Consider the following 20,953-nt stretch of genomic DNA (forward strand, 5'->3'; position numbering starts at 1 on the left):
ACCAGCCTACCCTTCCGGGGACCATATCCCTCTATTTAAATCCTATTCATGTATTTGTCAAGACCCCCCTTTAAAAGTCACGATCGTATCTGCTTTCACCACCTCCCCCGGCAGCAAGTTCTAGGTTCCCACCACTCTGTGTAAAAAAAAATTGCCTCGTACATCTCCTTTAAACCTTGCCCCTCGAACCTTAAACCCATGCCCCCTGGTAATTGACTCTTTCGCCTTGTGAAAAAGCTTCTGACTATCCATTTGTCCATGCCCCTCATAATCTTGTAGACTTCTATCAGATTCAGGCAGAAAGCCTTTAGTTCTGTCTTTTTTACTATTTTTGCAAACTCTGGCCTTATTTGCTTTTGCATTCTGTACAATCTGTTCCTTCCTGCCATCCTGATCCTCCCCCTCACACTGCAGGTTCCTCTCCAGCCCCAGATGACCTGAATCCTGGCATTGGGCAGGCATCAGAGCCGACTGGACTCTCACTCTTAGCTACTGAGAACTATGTCTGACTCCCTTACTATTACATCCCCTATTATAACAAGTTATATTTACTCCATGTGCTTGAATGATTTCCTGTATCGAGGCTCTTAACTTCTACCTTCTGATTCCCCATAACTGTCTTAATCGCAGTCACGCCCTCTTGTCCACGGATCAAATTGGATGACCCTAGCCGAAGAAGTGTGACTACCTTTTGGAAGAACGTGTCCAGGTAATGCCATGACCCCCCGACCCGATGCATCACAGAGTCTGTAGCTTGGCCTCCAGGTCAATGACTCTGAGCTGAAGTTCCTCAAGCCACAGACACTTACTGCAAATGTGGTTGCCCTGGATCACAATAGTGTCCATGAGCTCCTGCTTACTTCAGTGATAACAAATCACCCGTCTTGTCAGCGTTACTGCATTTTAATAATGCAATATTTTTATAACCCTAACCCTAATTAAGTATTTATTTCCAAATAGCAATAAAATAATATGCCTTTGAAATGGACATCAAAAAACTTAATTTTGTAACAATTTAAAAGAACAGTCACTCAAGCACACTTGATACTGAAAAATGTTCAGACTCATTGTAAAAGTTAAATCTCTTTAAAAAAATCTCTTCATTGATTCCAAAAAAGGCATAGTCCTTTAGCAGCCTCTTAAAACTGTCAATCAATCTGTGCACATACCCATCTGATGAGATAAGAGGTTCTACAACTTTTAAATGCAGCCAAGTATTTATAATGGGCACAGCTGACAAAACAAACTATTATCGCTCCAAACAGAGATGCTGATTGAAACTGGAAAAGCAGATGGATCGGTTTTGGAGGGACGGGGACAGGGGGTGACGCACAGTCTGTCCCTGCAATGGAGCTGACAAGAGAGGAAATGCTGCCTGCGGGCTGGCTACCCACACCGTTATCCTGCACCAGCAAAAATTGCTGGAAATGGGAATGGGGGTTGGATTCCAGGAATCGGGCCCTGCCTGCCATTTTTAATGATCTTCCGAGCCATGCTGATGCAATGAAAATCCAGGCCAATGTCTTCTAAATACCAATATTTAGTTGGAAGTAATTTCTGCTCATCCAGTATTGGAAGTTGTGCAGTCTGCTAGTTTAGAGACGTTGGAGGGGTCAAGTGAGGTGGAGGAGAAGTAGAGCTGAGTGCTATCAGACAAGACATGTTTTTGGATAGAGTGATCCAGTGGCAGTGTGCAAATAAGTAAAAGGGAGGGCCAAGGATAGATCCTTGGGCAACTGCAGGGGTAATGGTGAGCAGGAAGAGGTGATTTTTTGACTATGACTGGATAGAAGTGAGGTTGCACCCAGCTGAACGATGGTGAAGAGGAATTTTGTGGTCAAAAAAGCACACCAAAAGCTGCAATCAGGTCAAAGAAAGATGAGGAATTTACTTTACCTTTGCACAGGGTGTCATTTGTGACACTCCAGCACTCCTTCCCGAGCTGCTAACCCCACCAGAACCCTCATTCCCCATCCACTAGCCTACCTTGGGCATGACAGGTGGCCTTCGGGCCACCTGATTCCCTTCCCTTTTAGGTGGGTTGCCAATCATGAAAATGAAGCACAGCTGTTAAACTGGGCCGGGCCTTCAGCTGGCACTGCAGGAAGAGCTGGCTGTTTGCTAGGCTGCTTAATTGCCCACTCGCGGGTCAAAAGTCCCCCTCAGTGTAAATGTACTGTAACAGAAAGAATGAAAATTATTTCCTAAATTCTGTTCTTTTTAAAAATGTTTACATTTATTTCAATGAAAAAGTTTTACATCGTTCCCCCTGTTATGGCCACTTTGTTACCCTTGGTGTGGTAAAGAAGCCATTAAGACCAAAATGTTCCAGATCTGATTGCTGGTCTTAATTGATCTCCGCCAGGACAGCATTTGCTACTACATGTAGCCTCAGCCTTCCTAGGCTCAAAAGGGATAAAGTAACCAGGGCTCCTTTCTCTGCTTGTATATGTAGAATGAGCACTGCATCAGGATCAGTACTGGTGCCCTCAATTGGTATATCAACAGCCACTGCCTGGGCTCAGACATGGAAAACGGGCAACCTGGTTTAGATGCTGGATTGCTGTTGTGACCTGTGAGTTCAGCCCAGCATGAGTCCACACCTTCGGTGGAGAAGGAGAGAAAATGTGGTGCATGAATGTTATCAGCATTCTCCGCAACAAAATTCAGCACTTGCACCGGCTGGCAGATCCTGCACGCTGAAAGTTGTTAGCTTGACAGCTGCCCCTGAGTTTTCCTTGCTGCCACTCTTTGAGCTTGAGTTGTCAGTTTTATAAATGTGCGCCTGCATTTCACAGTAACCAAACCTGCTCAACAGGATGAAGAAGTCCCTTCTGAATGCTTTTGTGAAGATTGCATAGAGAAATGGATTTGCACAGGAGTTGAGCGGATAAAATAATACTAGCAGAATTTTTGCATTGGTCACTGTAATAAAAGGTGACTTGAAAGCCGCTGAAATGGCAAAAAACGATATAGGTGCCATACACATGAAGTCTGTAAAGATCAGTATCGCCATTCGTTTTGCAATTTTTGCATCACTACTTTTAGAAACAAAGTCAGGGTTTTTCACAGCTAAATATATTTTGATATAGCAAACACAAATGATAATAAAGGCCATAACATTCAGTACCAAGAGGAATATGATGTAAGCTTGGGACATGGGAGTTTCTATATCCATGGGCAAACAGATGCTAACTTTCATGTAATTGCTGATTCCCACAAGTGGCAGCGTTGCTACAACAAGAGAGAATATCCAGCCTCCAGTCATAATCACAATGGCATGCCTTAATCGGAGCTTCCTGTCCATTTGCATGGCATGGGTAATAGTGTGCCATCTTTCGAAGGTGATCACCATCAGCGTGTACACAGAGAGCTCGCTTGCAAAAACAGTGAAGAAGCCAGCGCTGGCACATCCAGCACCAGTCTGCCAGTCTATAGCATAGCTGTAGTACTGACTTCTGGTGCTCAAGTCAACTGATGCAATAAGTAGCAAATAGAGACCCATACAGAGGTCAGCAAAAGCAAGATTGCACATGAGGAAACGTGGGACTGTGAGCTTATTCTGACTAATCACCAAAACAATAAAAACAACAAAGTTACCCACAATAGCAAGGATATTAATGAACCATATCAAAACTCTTAGGATGTTGTAACCCATTATATCTTCACATGGGTTGAAGGCATCTGGTTCTGGAGTACAGATAAGGTCTACCTTTGAATGACAAAAGCCATAATCAAATGATACTGAATTTTCATATATTTCTTCTAAATGTTCATATTCAGCATCAGACATATTTTCAGGAAAGTGTGAACCATTCTGTGAAGAAGGGTGTTTTTTCACTCCAGAAGAATGATTCTGTAAGCTCCTCTCTCCAAGTTGCAGTGGTGGTAGACCAGGATGAGAGTAGTCATTCCCGAAACTATAAGCAGATAAAGAGAAGCAATAGCTTATTAGGGACATGGATTTTATTTAACTTGTGCAAAGGAGAATCCACAGTGAAGCAAGTCTAGCAGTTTTATATCATAATCATGTTATTACGGAATTTCAAAAACACCAAACAGTTTGAGTTTCCTCCATCCCTTTGTAACTGCAAGGTAGCATTGTTTGCAAATAGTTAAACTGAGGCAATGATAAATGATAATGTCTTGCTGAAAAAAGACACATGCTCTTTTTCATCTTGTACTCATCTGGACAATTTGCAAGAAAATTGTAAAGGGAACAATAATTTATACTGCATGAGAAGAGTATGCCGATTGCTTGCAAAGTGGGCTCTATCTGGTAGAAGCATTGCCTTGGGGAATGACCAGGGAATGGCTGTCGCTTATTTTGCTCAGTTGGAAAAGGCATAATATGTGGACATGTTCCTTCTGTCTGCAAAGAAAAGGGCCCTGTGTGCAAATCTATGTAGCTTCTAGCATTAGGAAGTGGACCAGTGCGAGCCGGACTGATAATTGGTTGTCAATGTCATTTTTCACGCAATCAAGATTTTTTAGCAAATGTCCAATCGTGGAATTACATCTAATGTTGGACACCATGGGCTGGATTCTCCGCCGTCGGGATGCTCCATTTTGCCGACAGCCCGGGGGTTCCCCGATGGCGTGGGGCTGCCCCACAATGGGAAACCCCATTGACCAGCTAGCGAAACAGAGCATCCCGCCGGTGTGCCGCACCAGAAATCTGGCATGGTGGGACGGAGAATCCAGCTCGATGTTTTGCATTCTACAAGCACAGTACAGTCAGTGCTTTGCCTGTTGCGAACAGCAGAAGGAACATGTTGTTTGATACAATCAGTCAGTCTTTGGGACGTTAACATTGCATAACACTAGCACTGAAATTCATATACCACATTACTTATTTGCTTGATGTGCAAAATGTCTTTTTTGGCTTAAAGGCAGCAACCTGTTAGTGGCGAATATTACTCGTGTTGCAACTGTGTAGCAACAGTGTGAAATGGGTAGCTTCACCTGTTGCTCATATTTTTGAGGAGCCTTATCCTTCCAGGGTAATCTGAAATAGACTGGGCCACTATCAGGACCAAAAATCATGGAATCATAGAATCCCTACAGTGCAGGAGGTGGTCATTCAACCCATCCAATCAGCACTGACCCTCTGTAAGAGCACTCCGCCCAAGCCCACTTTGCTGCCCTATTCCAAGAACCCTTTAACCTAGCCTACACACCCCTGGACACTAAGGGGCAATTTTAGCATGGTCAATCTACCTAACTGTGGGAGGAAAACCACAGCATCCGGAGGAAATCCATGCAGATTTGGAGAGAATATGTAAACTCCACACAGTCACCCAAGGCCGGAATTGATCCAGGGTCCCTGGCCCTTTGAGGCAGCAGTGCTAACCACGGTGCCACCATGCCGCCCCAGAAATGGCAGCTTTAGGCCCATTTATGAGTTTGCGCGATATACGGCGAGAGCATTGATCTGATCAGAGTAGCTGCTTTCCCACAGGATGACTTTGATGCTGCTATTTCAGCATTAAGCTTGCTCAATGAGGAGATAGCTTGGACCTATAAGGTTGTCGATAGGTGTGTGAAACTATAGGAGGCCCAATGTGTATTTTGACCAGTGAGGGTAGGCTTGGGGTGGATGGCATATTTCCCGATTAGTATGTTAAGGAACAGGCGCACATAGTTGTGTACTATCAAGTGGCTAAATGATACTGTCATAAATAAAGTCAATTGATATTCAGATATTAGATCAAAGGTGGGGAGGACCACAAAATCTAGTCACTTCATTTGTTATCTGACATCTCCCTTCAGGTGTTTACACCTGTCACTTCCATTCAGGTCTTCCTACCTACAAATTCACATTTATTTTTGCCTTCTATCTAGCCTTTGACATGCTGGAACTCATTCCATTACCTTTAGGAGGGCATTTAACATTAGCCTTATGCTGCAGGATTCACCTGAGGAAGGAGCAGTGCTCCGAAAGCTAGTGTTTGAAACAAACATGTTGGACTTTAACCTGGTGTTGTAAGACTTCTTACTGTGCTCACCCCAGTCCAACGCCGGCATCTCCACATCACAGATAATGTATTCACAGAAGCCGTCAAAGGGCACGATATTGGGTTGGGACCTCGACTTTGGGGTCAAATGAGGGCCCCGACAGTCACCTGGCAATGACTGTCCCTGAACTGGCCAGGAAGAGGCTAGAGGCCAATCATATAAGGATGGTGGGCACTCTTTCAAGTCTGGAGGACCAACAAGAGGCCTTCCAGCATTGTTGCTGCTGGAAAGGGAGACATGGGGCAGCCCCACCTTGAAGTGTCTTCTCGACAACTTTTAAAACTTACGAATTATAAAATGGCCACAGATATCAGACCACCAGTGTCGAGGGAAAATCCCCTCCACAGACTGGCCTGCAGCTGTGACCAGTTAGCTGCAGAAAGGGCCTCAAAGCCTACCTGGAGCGCAGGTAGGAAAAGGTAGGTGTTGGAAAAGGTAGCTGTGCAAAATTAGGTGCCCACCCACCTCTGCTCTCACCCTCATAGTCAGTCAATTATTACTATGGCTGTAAGTGTTGGGAAAACTAAGTAATGAGATGCATTGATAATCAGCTGTACAAAATAAATGCAAATTAATTTTAGTAGTTCTTAATCTTTTTCTTAATAATCCGTAATCATTTAAAATAAATTGGGATGGAACATTTTTATTTATGTATACGTAAATATCACTATCAAGCAACAACTTTCTACTGGTTTTAACTTGCCTCTCCACATCAGGTACATTAAAACTGGCCTAATAATATGCATTAACCATTGAAAAGCATTCCCTTCTGATCAACATGACACGTCCTTTCTCCTGAAAGAAACACCTTTAAAATGTCTCCTGAGTGTGAATTTAGTTGCACCCAAATAAAGAACGACTAACTATCTTAACTTTGGAGGATCACAACTTACTTACAGATATTTCTTTCCCTTTATTCTTTCATGGAATGTGGGCGTTGCTGGATGGGCCAGCATTTATTGCCCATCCCTGAAGGCATTTAAGAGTCAACCACATTGTTGTGAGTCTGGAGTCACATGTAGGCCAGACCAGGTAAGGATGACAGATTTCCTTCCCTAAAGGACATTAGTGAACCAGATGGTTTTTTAATGACAATTACCAAGGGTTTCATGGTTATCATTAGACTTTTAATTAGAGATTTTTATTGAATTCAAATTCCATCAAATGCCCTGGTGAGATTTGAACCCGGGTCACCAGAGTATTACTCTGGGTCTCTAGATTACTAGCCCAGTGATAATACCACTATGCCACTGCCTCGCCTGATGAGGAAGGTCATTTGGCCCATTTTAATTCATCCATCCAAAATCTCTACACTACCCCATTGATCTAAATACTGAGAACACTGAAGGATTTCTGACCCCAAGTAAGCTTCCAACAACATACCGCTGCCAACACCAAGGCTGCCTACTTCCATCTCAGTTACATCTTCTTATTCCAACCCTGCCTCACCTTATCTCTACTCAAACCCTCATCCATGCGTTTGCTACCTCTACTCTTTAATATTCCAATACTCTCCTGTTAGGCCTCCTGTTTTCCACCTTCCAAAAACTCTGCTGCCTGTACATTAACTTTCACCAAGTCCCGTTCATCGACCAGCCCTGCTCAGGCTGATCTGCATTGGCTCCCAGCCCAGCAATGTCTCAATTTAACAAAAAAGATGTTTTTATTAGAGTTTTCCATTTTTGCAAATAATACAACACACCCTCAAAACTGATACAGTACAGCATGATCAATGTCAGGAGGAGACGGACACAGCTAGTTTAGTAAACCTGGGGCTTCCACATGTACAAAAAGTAGAGAAGACAAGAAATGGGGGGGGGGGGGGGGGGGGAGGATAAAGTCATGAATTGTGGCAAAGTGGCACACACCCTCACGTCTAGTATATTAGAGGCAGAACTGCATAACTTCCAAAAAATCCGTAGGTCAGACACTACAGAGCCTGAGTATTTGAGATAGAAAAGTATGGGGTCCCTATCTTGAATACTCAGGCTCTGTAGCATCTGACTTACTCCTATGAGGTCTCAATTTCTCCTTGTTTCCAACCCTCCATTCCCTCGCCCCCTCCCAACATCAGTAACCTCCTCCAGCCCTATAACACTCCAAGACGATTGTGCTCCTTAATCTGACCTATTTTAATCATCTCCTATTTTAATTATCAGCCATTAGCCTAAGTGCAATAAGTTATTTAGGCCTGTTCTCCTCAGGAGTTTGTTTCATTTTTAATAGCAGCCCATACAGCTTGCATACTAGCTTGCAGAGTAGTGGGTCATTTAATTTTCCAGAACAACTCCTGGAATGAATGTTGGTGATATTTTAGCTATTGTCGTTATCATAAGGGGGCACGGTAACACAGTGGTTAGCCCAGTTGCTTCATAGCCCCAGGGTCCCAGGTTCATTCTCCGGCTTGGGTCACTGTCTGTGCGGAGTTTGCACTTTCTCCCTGTGTCTGCGTGGGTTTCCTCCGGGTGCTCCAGTTTCCTCCCACAGCCCAAAGATGTGCAGGTTAGGTGGATTGGCATTGCTAAATTGCCCTTGGTGACCAAAAATGGTTAGGAGGGGTTACTGGGTTACGGGGATAGGGTGGGGGTGTGAGCTTAGGTAGGGTGCTCTTTCCAAGGGCCAGTGCAGACTTGATGGGCTGAATGGCTTCCTTCTGCACTGTAAATTCTATGAATATAATAGGAGATGAAGGGAAATCTGAACAGCTAAAGAAAAACTGCAAGTACTGAATTGGTAGCATTTTTGTAACATACCGCCATACAAAGCCGATCCCCATCCTCATGGCTGGAATGTGAAGCAAGTATGAGGAAAATAAATAATGTATAAAGGTTGTCATGCATTTAAAAATGTTATTGGCCCTATAAAGATAAATTATTGGAGGTCAGATGTGGTCCAATTCAATATTTTATGTTCTGATGTTTAGAACCATACTTACTATATTTTATTCTGTTCATGGCTGGTGACAAGGTCCTGATCTGCAGTTACTTTTCTTGTTGCAACTTCGCATGACTTCGAAAAGTTGTATAAAAGTATGGGTATGGAATTCTGTCTGAAGGGAAAGGAACAATCAACTGTATCCTGAACTGTTTTCTTTCCTCCCTACCCTCTTTCTCACCTGAAGGCATCAAGTCCAAGGAGGCCAGATACCCTCAGCTGCCTGATTCACAGATCAGTCCTCGCACATGGGGCGGGATTCTCTGCCCCCCCCCGGCCGGGTCGTAGAATCGGCGGGGGCCGGCATGAATCCCGCCCCCCGCCGTCTCCAGCACCAGAGATTTGGCGGGGGCTGGAATCGCGCCGCGCCTTTCAGCAGCCCCCCCCCCCCCCCGGTGATTCTCCGGCCCGCGATGGGCCGAAGTCCCACCGCTGTTATGCCAGTCCCGCCGGCGGGAATCAAACCACCTACCTTACCGGCGGGACCAGGCAGCGCGGGCGGGCTCCGGGGTCCTGGGGGGGGCGCAGGGTGATCTGGCTCCGGGGGGTGCCCCCATGGTGGCCTGGCCCGCGATCAGGGCCCACCAATCGGCGGGTGGGCCTGTGCCATGGCGGCACTCTTTTCCTTCCGCGTTCGCCATAGTCTTCACGATGGCGGACGCGGAAGTGACCCCTCCCCTGCGCGGGGATGACGTCAGCAGCCGCTGAAGCTCCGGCGCACGCGCGGACTTCCGCCTGCTGCCGAAGTCCCTTCGGCCCCGGCTGGCTTGGCGCCAAAGGCCGTTCCCGCCGGCCGGCGGGGCGCCAACCACTCCGGCGCGGGCCTAGCCCCTCAAGGTTCGGGCTTGGCCCCTAAAGGTGCGGAGATTTCCGCACCTTTGGGGCGGCCCGACGCCGGAGTGGTTCACTCCACTCCATCCCGCCGGGACCTCCCGCCCCGCCGGGTAGGGGAGAATCCCGCCCATGATCCTTTACAGCGAGCACCAGCAAGGTATCCAATAGCTGAGCCAACCCTACATTCACCCCAAATCCCCTCGCGTCACGTTTTGCAAGGTGTTGCTTGGTAGGATGAAGAGTGAGAATCTCGGTCAATGTGCTTTTCCTAATTCTGAGTTAGGTGGCCAATTTTATTGCCCTTCTGCCTCTCTAGCTGACATCAGCACACAGACTATAGAGATAGAACTTGGTCATATCACAGCATCAGCTATATTTACCAGCTAAAATCACATGGCATCGATCAGCTAATCAAGAATTACTAGGTTGGCTTTAGTTTAAGAAGGATAACACTTTTTAATGCAGCAGGATAAAATTTCAGAAGTGGAAAACGCTTATTGTCAGTTGGACTAATTCGATCTATCACGGACTCTACTCACCACTCCCATTGTCCTCAGGGAGGCAACCAACAGATAAAACCTTCAAATTAAAACTTTCTGAAATTCTTATCTCCTTGACGATCATGGAACCGTAAACTACACTCAGGGCAGGGCATCTTGATTATTTTTAGCTTTGTCATCTTGGAGGTTTTAAATGGTGTTTAATTGACTGCTGTGCAAAACCCTTACTTTAGGTACCTTGGTAATTACAGTTAGTCATCTGCAGGAGGGAAAATTTGGGTTTGTCCGATAACTTTTAAGTTACAAAGTATTTAGAGAAAGAGAAAATAAGTAGCAGCAGCTAACACAGAATTCAAAAAGGAAGACTGCTTTCCAAATCTGATGAGTTCTTTGAGGAGTTATGTCTTATGGTCTTATGAGCTGACTGAATAGGTACTGTATTTGGCACATATGGGCCGGGATTCTCCGAGCCCACGCGGGTGGGCTCATTCCGGGGGGGCCTATGTTCCTCCGCGCTGGGCCCCTGTAGGGCTCGACATGTTGCCCGGGGGCCGGCGTGGAGTCGGCAACCACGCACATGCGCCGGCGCGGAGACGGCTGCAGCACGCATGCGCGGACCCGCGCCAGCCGTGCAGGGCCGGTTTTCGGCGCCGGAGCAGCGCACAGCACTCTGGCGGCGTTCTAGCCCCCGAGGAAGGGGAGAATGGCTGGGCCTGGAGGCCCGTTGACGCCGGCGTCGCTTGCGCCGACTTTGACACTGGCGTCCACACTTCCTAAAAGCCACTGACACTTTACCAAGTGGGAAATTGAGTATTGCTGAAAAAGTCAAATGTTGTTGAAACTTTTCGTCTTGCACTCATCTTGGCAGTTAATTGTAAGTCAGCAAATAATTGGTGCATTCTACATAGCAATGTCCCTACCAGTCAGACTCCACGTGCCAACCAATCAGCGCTCTTTTCTCATAAAGTGTAAATTGCTGTTCCCTTTAATTTGCTGTTCTTGGGAATCGTCCAGATGAGAGCCAAACAGAAAACTTTGACAATGTGTCTTTCAGCAATACTCAGGTTGTGTACCAGCAAACGACTATGGGCGAAATTCTCCGACCCCCACGACGGGTCGGAGAATAGCGGGAGGGCCTGCCCGACATTTTTCCCGCCCTCCCGCTATTCTCTCCCCCCCCCCCCCCCCCCCACCTCCCGACACAAATCGCTTCCGCCGTTTTTTTACGGCCGGCAGCGATTCACAGCTGTTCGATGGGCCAAAGTCCCAGCCCTTTACGCTGTTTTTACGAACGGCAGACAGACCTGGTCTGGCCGTTCGTAAAAACGGCGGGAACAACTCGCTTTTTATAACCATGGCACCGATTGGCACGGCAGTACCACGGCCGTGCCAAGGGTGCCATGGGCCCGCGATCGGTGGGCACCGATCGCGGGCAGCGGGCCCGATGCCCGCGCACTATTTGTCCTTCCACCGCCCCGCAGTATCCATTCGCGGGGCGGCTGAGGGGCATCCCGGCCCGCGCATGCGCGGGTTTCGCGCAAATACGCGATGACGTCATCCGCGCATGCGCGGGTTGGAGTCTTCTAATCCGCGCATGCGCGGCTGAAGTCATATGACGCGTCAGCCGGCGCTAACTCTGGCAAGCGGGCTTAACGAAATTCGTTAAGCCCGTGATGCCGGAGCTTGCGGCGTCGGGCTGCTAGCCCCGACCGGGGACCAGAATCGGTTCCCGGTCGGGAAGGGGCGCGCTGGCGTCAAACCCGCCCGGGTTTGACGCCAGCCTTACGATTTCTCCCGTTTTGGGAGAATCGCGCCCTATATGTGAAATTATTGGAGAAGATAAAGGGGCTAATTGTAACCTCAAATGCCTGGCAGGAAATTGATGGTATCAGGTCAGCCAACTGTACTATCTGTTGACCACAATGCAGAGTAATCATTGTTGGGATGTAAAATAGACAGCCGTCTGGGTCCTATGATTTACCACCAGCTAGATTATCTTAATATCCAAACACAGTACCCACTAAATGTCTCTGTTGCCAGTGGCCTTGCACCATGGGCCTTTTCCTTCAGCAAAGGCAAACTGAAAAGAGAAAGATTTGAAGGGTAGGTGAAAAATATTGTAAAGCAATGACATACATTTCTTGCCCAATATCTGTCCCTACACTTTGTCAGCTTTTACAAAGAGTCATCCAGACACGAAATGTTAGCTCCCGTTCTCTATCCACAGATGTTGCCAGACCTATTAAGATTGTCCAGTATTTTCTGTTTCTGTACTAATGTGGCTTACATTTGAAATACGAATGAGGTTTACTGACTTCCCTCATGGCCACTCATGATTTAATAGTTGGTTTACTACATATCTGTTTTTTTTCTGAACAACAGCAATCTTCTAATGGACGTAACAGTGTTGATAGCCCCCCAGTGTGTCACACAGATTAGGAAGGTGATAAAATCACAAGTACTCACCCATTTGATTTTTCCCAATTTTTGAATGCACAGCAGTGGCTGGGATATGTCAAATTTGCTTCCATCAAATTAACAAACTTTTCCAGTGCTGGGAATCTTTTCAGTGAGTACGTGAAGCGGGCAGTAAGTTTTTGAATAAATTCCAACCCATAAGATGGAAGGTGCTCAAGTGCTGTTGAGGAAACATCCCTGTAACAAAAGAAAGGTTTGGATATTCTTTTCTTCCATCCCTGGTGATCAAGGAATACCAATTTTAGGAAAGATAGTTCCAGATTTCAACTGCCCTTTGTTTGGAAAAATTGCTTCACTTATCAAAGTTAACCTATATTGGAACTGTAGAAGAACAAAACATGTTGGCCACGATCTTTCCGAATGGGAACAGAGTCCCGTAGTGTGCCTGTTTAGCTAGGTGTTTCCCGACACTCAGAATGCCGATAAACACCATGATATTGAGCAGCCATTTGGGTAGATTAAGGGCCTCGGTGGGGAATGCATTGGCCAAGGCCGCATTCAGTCTGGCCAGCAGAGCCCCTCAGTGCAGGGAGAGATCGGGACGCCATTTTTAAATGGCACCTTGATCTCTCGACCCCACTGACGTGACACCCGAACTATTCCAAGCCCCAACCCACCGATAAGGGGGTCTTGACATTCAATGGCATTACCATCGCTCAATCCCCCACTATCAACATCCTGGGGGTTACTATTGATCAGAAACTGAACTGGACCCAGCCACATTAATACTGTGGCTTCTAGGGCAGGTCAAAGGCTAGAAATCCTACGTCGAGCAATTCACCTCCGGACCCCCCCAAAGCCTGTCCACCATCTACAAGGCACAAGTCAGGAGTGTGATGGAATACTCTCCACTTGCCTGGATGAGTGCAGCTCCAATAACACACAAGAAGCTTGACACCATTCAGGATAAAGCAGCCCGCTTGATTGCTCCTCCTTCCACAAACATTCAAATCCTCCACCACCGACGAACGGTGGCAGGCAGTCATGTGTACCATCTACAAGATGCACTGCAGTAACTCACCCAAGGTTCCTTAGGCAGCACCTTCCAAACCCACAACCACTACCATCTAGAAGGACAAGAGCAACAGATACCCTTAGCCCCACCACCTGGTTCCCCTCACCCACCACCCTAACTTGGAAATATATGGCCGTTCCTTGACTGTCGCTCATTAGTGGGCCTTCCGGCTGTATCATCCCCCCAAATTAGGGTTCAACCCAACCATTTAGAACAGGCCCTGGCAAGTGGGAAACTGGCAAAAAGAACTCGGCAGGGGTGCACAGGTAAGTCCAGCCTATGGGTGGGGCGGGGGGGGATCATATCCGGGCAGTATCTTGGAGACACTGCCAGGGGGCAGTGCTGGGGAGAGGGAGGCTTATAATGCAGACATTCCATTGCTGCGTTGCGGAGGTGGGGGTGCCGGGGAGGGGGGGGGGGGGGGGGGGGGGGGGGTGCCAACACTCAGAGCCTGCGTAGACCAGCTCCCAAGAATATCTTCAACACCTCACTCCTCCGCTCTGAGATCCTCACCTCCTTCAAGAAGACCACCATAATACCAGTACCAAAGAAGAACAAGGTAGCCTGCCTCAACAACTACCGACCGGTGGCCCTGACATCTGTTATCATGAAATGCTTCGAGCGGCTAGTCATGTGACGGATCACTGCCAGCCTCCCAGACTGTATCGATCCATTGCAGTTCGCCTATCACCGCGACCGGTCCACAGCAGATGCTATCTCCCTGACTCTACAATCAACACTCAAACACAGGGGTGGGCAAACTTTTCCGTGCAAGGGCCGCATTCAGAAATTCACAATTCACAAAGGGCCGCATAGTATATTAAGTAAAATAATTACTTCACCCGGTTATGATTGTGGGCGCCTCATATAGAACATGGAACAGTACAGCACAGAACAGGCCCTTCGGCCCTCGACGTTGTGCCAAGCAATGATCACCCTACTCAATTCAACGTATCCACCTATACCAGTAAGTAACCCAACAGCCCCCCCACCCATTAACCTTTAAAAAAAAATTTAAAAAAAAAAAAACAAAATTTTTTTTAAAAATTTTTTTTTTTTTTTTAATGACTTGGTGGGCCGCAGAAATACCTTTGGCGGGCCGCATGCGGCCCGCGGGCCGTAGTTTGCCCACCCCTGCTCAAACACATCGACAACAAGGACACCTACATCAGACTGCTGTTCAAACTACAGCTCCGCCTTCAACACCATTATCCCGATGAGATTATAACCAAACTCTGCAATCTTGGACTTGACCCCTCCCTGTGCAGCTGGATCCTTGACTTCCTCACCAACAGACCGCAAACTGTCAGGATTGGCAACAGCACCTCCTCCACAATAGTCTGCAACACCGGGGCCCCGCAAGAATGTGTGCTCAGTCCTCTACTGTACTCCCTATACACACACAACTGTGTGGCAAGATTTAACTCCAACTCAATCTATAAGTTTGCGGATGATACGACTGTGTTGGGTCGTATCTTAAACAACGACGAATCAGACTACAGAAGGGAGATAGACCATTTGGTTGCATGGTGTACCGAAAACAACCTCTCTCTAAATGTCGGAAAGACCAAGGAACTGATCATCGACCTCAGGAAGCGTAGCATGACACACGCTCCCGTCTGCATCAATGGCTCCGAAGTGGAGATGGTCGATAGCTTTCAATTCCTGGTGGTCGCCATCACCAACAGTCTGTCCTGGTCCACTCACATTGATGCAACAGTCAGGAAAGTCCAACAACGTCTCTACTTCCTATGGAAGCTAAAGAAATACGGCATATTTGCATCGACTCTTACAAATCTCTACAGATGTGCCATAGAGAGCATCCTATCCAGAAACACAGCCTGGTATGGCAACTGCTCAGCCCAGGATTGCAAGAAACTGCAGAGTGTGGTGAACTCAGCCCAACACATCACACAAGCTTGCCATCCCCACATTGATTCTGTCTACACCTCCCGCTGCCTTAGGAAGGCAGACAGCATTATCAGAGACCCCTCCCACCCAGGCTTTGACTTTTTCCAGACCCTTCCATCAGGCAGAAGGTACAGAAGTCTGAAGACGCGCACATCCAGACATAGGAACGGTTTCTTCCCAACAGCTACTAGACTCCTCAACGACTCTCCCTCAGACGGATCTCTTTCCGGTAAGAACACTATTCATGACGTCCTATGTTGCTCTTGCTCATGTATTTGCTTTGTTTGGCCCCTTGTTCCGCACTGTAACCAATTACTGTTTGTGAATGTACCATTTGTCAATGTACTGTTGATATTCTTTTTTGTGTACTATGTACGTACTGTGTACATTCCCTCGACCGCAGAAAAATACTTTTCACCGTACTTTGGTACATGTGACAATAAATCAAATCAAATAAATCAAATCAAATCAAAATTCCTTTGGGATTCTTGACTTGTGTAAGCTGAAAAAATGCCTCAAGAAATGCTGCAACTTTTTAGAGAAAGAAGATCAGTACTTTCTGTAAAATTAGTACCATTTTTTTCAAACTGTGTTTATCAGCATCGGATGTGGTATCACAAGGCTGGGTTTAACGCAGGCTATCATGGTGATACAATGTAGGCTGGGCCCACTTCATCATGGGAGAGGCTGCACGAGACTCTCTGGGCCGCAAGAAAATCTCTTGCAAATAAGTTGGAGGTGGGACTGGGCCGACGGGAGAAACGTGCCCATGCGTGGCAGGTTTGTCAATTAGACTCATTATGGACATCAATTACCTCTCAGCGCACCGGACTTTAGTGGTGGCTCAGGAATTACATGCGAGTGGCATGACTTTCCCGTGCCTCCTTACAGGGGGGTAGAGGAGAGGTGGGAGGAGGAGGATGTCCCTCTTTCAAAGGCACTTAGTGCCTGTTTGAGGGACACTGCCCTTTTCCTACGACCTTTCCACCCTCAGCGACCACCCCTCAGTGACCCCCTCACTCACTTGCAGCCTGGGTGCTTCAGTGGCGTTAGGCCCCTCCCTGGCTGCATTGCCTGGAGCAGCTGCTACTCCTGGTGGCGCTGTCAGTAATGGAGAGCTGCCAGCCTCTGATTCACTGGCTGCCGGGCAGCCTGAATCCCGGGGAAATCCAGACTTAAGTATCTGACCTGATCCAAGCAAGGAACAGCGTGGAGAGAGGCGGACCTGGCCAGTTAAAACAGCGGGAAAAGGGAGAGGAGCTTCACAGTGAGAAACAGCGTAGAGGGAGGTGGACCCGGTAAGTGGCATCATAGAAAAAAGATATATTAATTGGCTGGTAAGTAACTGCTAATTTGCATTACATATTCTGGCTTACTTTCAGAGTAAAAAGTAAAAGGAAGAAATATTTTACTAGTTAGAAAGACGAAAAAACAGCTGGAAGTTTAAATTAAAAACAAGTTAAATAAAATAGAGATGCAGGGCCAGGCGATGTGTTGTTCCTGCACGATGTGGGAGCTGGTGGACCCCCATTGTAGTTCCTAGTGAACACATTTGGCGCAACTGTTGGTTGCTTGAGGAACTCCTGCTCAGAGCTGATCAGCTGGACACTGAGCTTCGGATGCTGTGACACATCAGGGAGGGGGAGAGTTACCTGGACACCGTGTTTCAAAAGGCTACACCCCTTAGATTAACTACCTTGATTTCGGCCAGTGGTCAGGGACAGGAGGGTGTGACTATGAGTGAGGCAGGTAGATCCAAGAGATAGGGTACAGGTGCCTCAGCCCTTGCCCTTGTCCAACAACATCGAGATTCTTGCTCCCTGTGTGGATGAGAGCGGGTCTGTCGGGAGGCTGAGCAAACTGACCACAGCACCGTGGTACAGGGAGCCATTCAAGTGGGGAGAGAGAAAAGCAATGTAGTCGTAATTGAGGATAGTATAGTTAGTGGCATAGGCACTATTCTCTGAGACCAGGATCGAGAATCCTGAAGGTTGTGTTGCTGGCCTGGGTCATGGGTTTGAGATATCTCGTCAGGGCTGCAGAGGAACTTGAGAGTGGGAGGGTAACGATCCAGGTGTCGTGGTCCACCATTACCAACAATATAGGTAGAACAAGAATAGAGGTTCTGCTGAAGGAATATGGGCAGCTAGGGGCTAAATTAAAAAACAGAACCAAAAAAGGTAATTATTTCCGGATTACTACCTGGGCCACGAGCTAATTGGCACAGGGTCAAGAGATTAAAGAGGTAAATGCGTGGCTCAAAGATTGGTGTGGGAGAAATGGGTTTGAATTCATGGGACATTGGCACCAGTACTGGGGAAGGAGGGAGATGTTCCGATGGGACGGTCGTCACCTGAATTATGTTGGGACGAATTGCATGACTAGGTCTGTAGATAGGGCTTTAAACTAAATAATGGGTGGAGGATTCAATTGTACGGAAAATTAGAAAATTAAAGTTAAAGGAGAAGGTGGAAGTCCAGATAATGATGAGGATTTGAAACTAGTTAAACGGGCCGAAGGCTCAGGAGAGGTTAGTAAAGTTTTCAGAACAAGTAATGGAGCAGAGAGTATAGTAGGTGGGAGGAACTTCAGGCACAGCAAAAAAGGGGACAACTCTGAAAAGGGAGTTGGTCAACGCAAGACTGAGGGTGTTGTATGTAAATGCGCGCAGTATATGAAACAAGGTAAATGAGTTTGTTGCACAAACTGAAATTGCCGGGTACGATGTTGTGGGTACCACAGGGATGCGGCTGCAAGGGGATCAGGGCTGGGATCTAAATATCCAAGGATATGTGTCCTATCGAAAGGACAGGCAGATGGTTGCCTTGTTAGTGAGAAATTAAATTAAATTGAATCAAGAAGCAATATAGGATCAGAGGCATAGAATCTGTGTGGGTGGAGTTAAAGAATCTGTGTGGGTGGAGTTAAAGAATCTGTGTGGGTGGAGTTAAAGAATCTGTGTGGGTGGAGTTAAGGAGTGTCCTTAAGACAGAGATCGATAGGTTCTTGATTAATAAAGGGATCAGGGGTCATGGGGAGAAGGCAGGAGAATGGGGATGAGAAAAATATCAGCCATGATTGAATGATGGAGCAGACTCGATGGCCAAATGGCCTAATTCTGCTGCTATATCTTGTGGTCTTATGATTGGGCCTCCCCCTCAGAAGTGAAATGTGTTTCCCAACAGGTCTCCAACCAGTTGTCTGATCCATGTCAATTAGGTTAAATTCAGTCCATTGTTTATCTTCCGAATCGGATAATGATCCCTTTAAAGTTACTTATATTGGATATTATCAATTCAGATATAATGGGCGGGATTCTCCCATTAGGTGGCAGAGTGTCCACATCGTTGGAAACGCCGTCGCATTTCACGACGTCGTGAACGGGCCGCTGGGAGTACCAATACTGGCCCTTACAGGGGGCCAGCACGGCGCTGGAGCGGTTCACACTGCTCCAGCCTCCCATCCCAGTGCGAACTGTGCGCCGCACAATGTGTTCCGTCTGCACAATGGCGCCGGCGCCAACCCGCACATGCGCAGTGGCCTCCCTAAACGCACCTGCCACGACGCAACATGACGTGGGAGTTCAGGGGCAGGCGCGGAAGAATATAAGCCCGGGGAGCGAGAGGCCAGGCCGCCGATCGGTGGGCCCCGATCGCGGGCCAGGCCCCATCGGAGGCTCCCCCCGGGGTCGGAACCCCCCTCCCCCCTCCCAACAGGCTGCCCCCCGACCCTGCGCGCAGAGTTCCCGCCGGCTGCGACCAGATGTGGACGGCACTGGCAGGACTCTGCCTTTTTAGAGCGGCCGCTTGGCCAATCCCGGGCCGAGAATTGACATCCCGGCCGCGTACAGCGGCCCGCGACCAGCGCCACGCCAAATGCGTCGGTGCCAATGGTGCCGATTCTCCGCTCCACGGAGAAGCGCGTGCCAGCGTCTGTGCAGTGTGGCCTGGTTGCGGTGTTCTGCGGCCCGGCCCAGGGCTGAGAGAATCCCGCCCAATAGATTTAGTCAGTGATGGTTTTCTTAATTAAAGAATTCTACAAGATGGAAAAGAAATATGGAGAAAATAAAATAAAGATGAAGTAAATATGCATAGCATTAAGTCAAAAGACTTAATTTGGAGTTTTGATGTGTCTATTTTACAAAAGGAATTTTAAATTAAATTACTACACATAATGTAAATACATAGTTTAAAATTAATATCGCACATAAACTACATGAAATGAAAAGTAGATAAGTTGCTGCTACTTACAATACATCTGGTCCAATAGCTCCCTTGAAGGCATCATTGTGTATTGTTCTTAAATTTTTATTCTCATTAAGTTCTCTGCAAAAAAATTTCATGTCATCAATTTACATTTAATTCCTCAGAGAAATAAATGATCTTCTTAAAAACATGAAGTTATTTATATTTTAAGGCATCTTTAAAATTTTGCTTTCAGTGCACGAGCAGAAAATTCCACAAGTCAGTGAAGATATATAATCCTCAGAACTTCACTAATAATCTAATAGTGTCACAGGCTTACATTAACACTGTAATGAAGTTACTGTAAAAATCCCCTAGTCGCCACACTCCAGCGCCTGTTCAGATACACAGAGAGAGAATTCAGAATGTCCAATTTACCTAACAGCACGTCTTTCGGGATTTGTGGGAGGAAACCGGCGCACCCAGAGGAAACCCACGCAGACACGAGGAGAACGTGCAGACTCCACACAGACAGTGACCCAAGCCGGGAATCGAACCTGGGACCTATGAAGCAACAGTGATAACCATGGTGCTACCATGCCACCCAGGAGAATCTTTCAATATGTGCATATGTCATATGTATTAGAAAGTAAATTAATCTTAAACATACTTTTTTTTGTGAATTTTACTGCTCAATGAAGTAATAAAATAACACAAATGCTGGAAATCTGAAATACAAACTGAAAATACAGGAAGCATTCAGCAGGCCAAGGAACGTCCATGGGTTGAGGCCGGTAGGGTTGACACTTTAGGGTCAGGCAACCTCTCATCACGGATGCTGTCTGACACATTGTATGTTTCCAGCATTTTCGGATCTCACTTGAGTGGCACTGGACAGGACTTTCATTCCTGGGCCCTGATCCCAACGTTGGGATGAAATGCCGGCTGGGAACTCTGAAATGCCGGTGACGAAGGAGATCTTAGAGGAGGCGGTCAATTAAGTGACCATCTCTGGAAGCCCAGTCCAATGGAGTACAGACGAATAGGCTCCCAAGTCTGCAAGGCCAATAGGAGACCAG

General features: G+C 47.1%; 1 protein-coding gene across 1 annotated transcript in view; it reads right to left on the minus strand.

Moving 5' to 3' along the window:
- Positions 1 to 20,953, minus strand: part of LOC119964708 (lutropin-choriogonadotropic hormone receptor-like) — a 213,856-nt gene that overhangs the window by 31,829 nt on the left and 161,074 nt on the right. The window contains exons 8-10 of the mRNA XM_038794622.1: positions 19,941 to 20,015; positions 12,753 to 12,941; positions 2,674 to 3,920 (exon numbers count right to left, since the gene is read on the minus strand). Coding sequence (XP_038650550.1) covers positions 2,674 to 3,920; positions 12,753 to 12,941; positions 19,941 to 20,015 — 1,511 coding nt within the window. The remainder of the gene's footprint in view (positions 1 to 2,673; positions 3,921 to 12,752; positions 12,942 to 19,940; positions 20,016 to 20,953) is intronic.

This window comes from Scyliorhinus canicula, chromosome 1 (genome assembly GCF_902713615.1).
Source record: "Scyliorhinus canicula chromosome 1, sScyCan1.1, whole genome shotgun sequence".
Classification (NCBI taxonomy): Eukaryota; Metazoa; Chordata; class Chondrichthyes; order Carcharhiniformes; family Scyliorhinidae; genus Scyliorhinus; species Scyliorhinus canicula.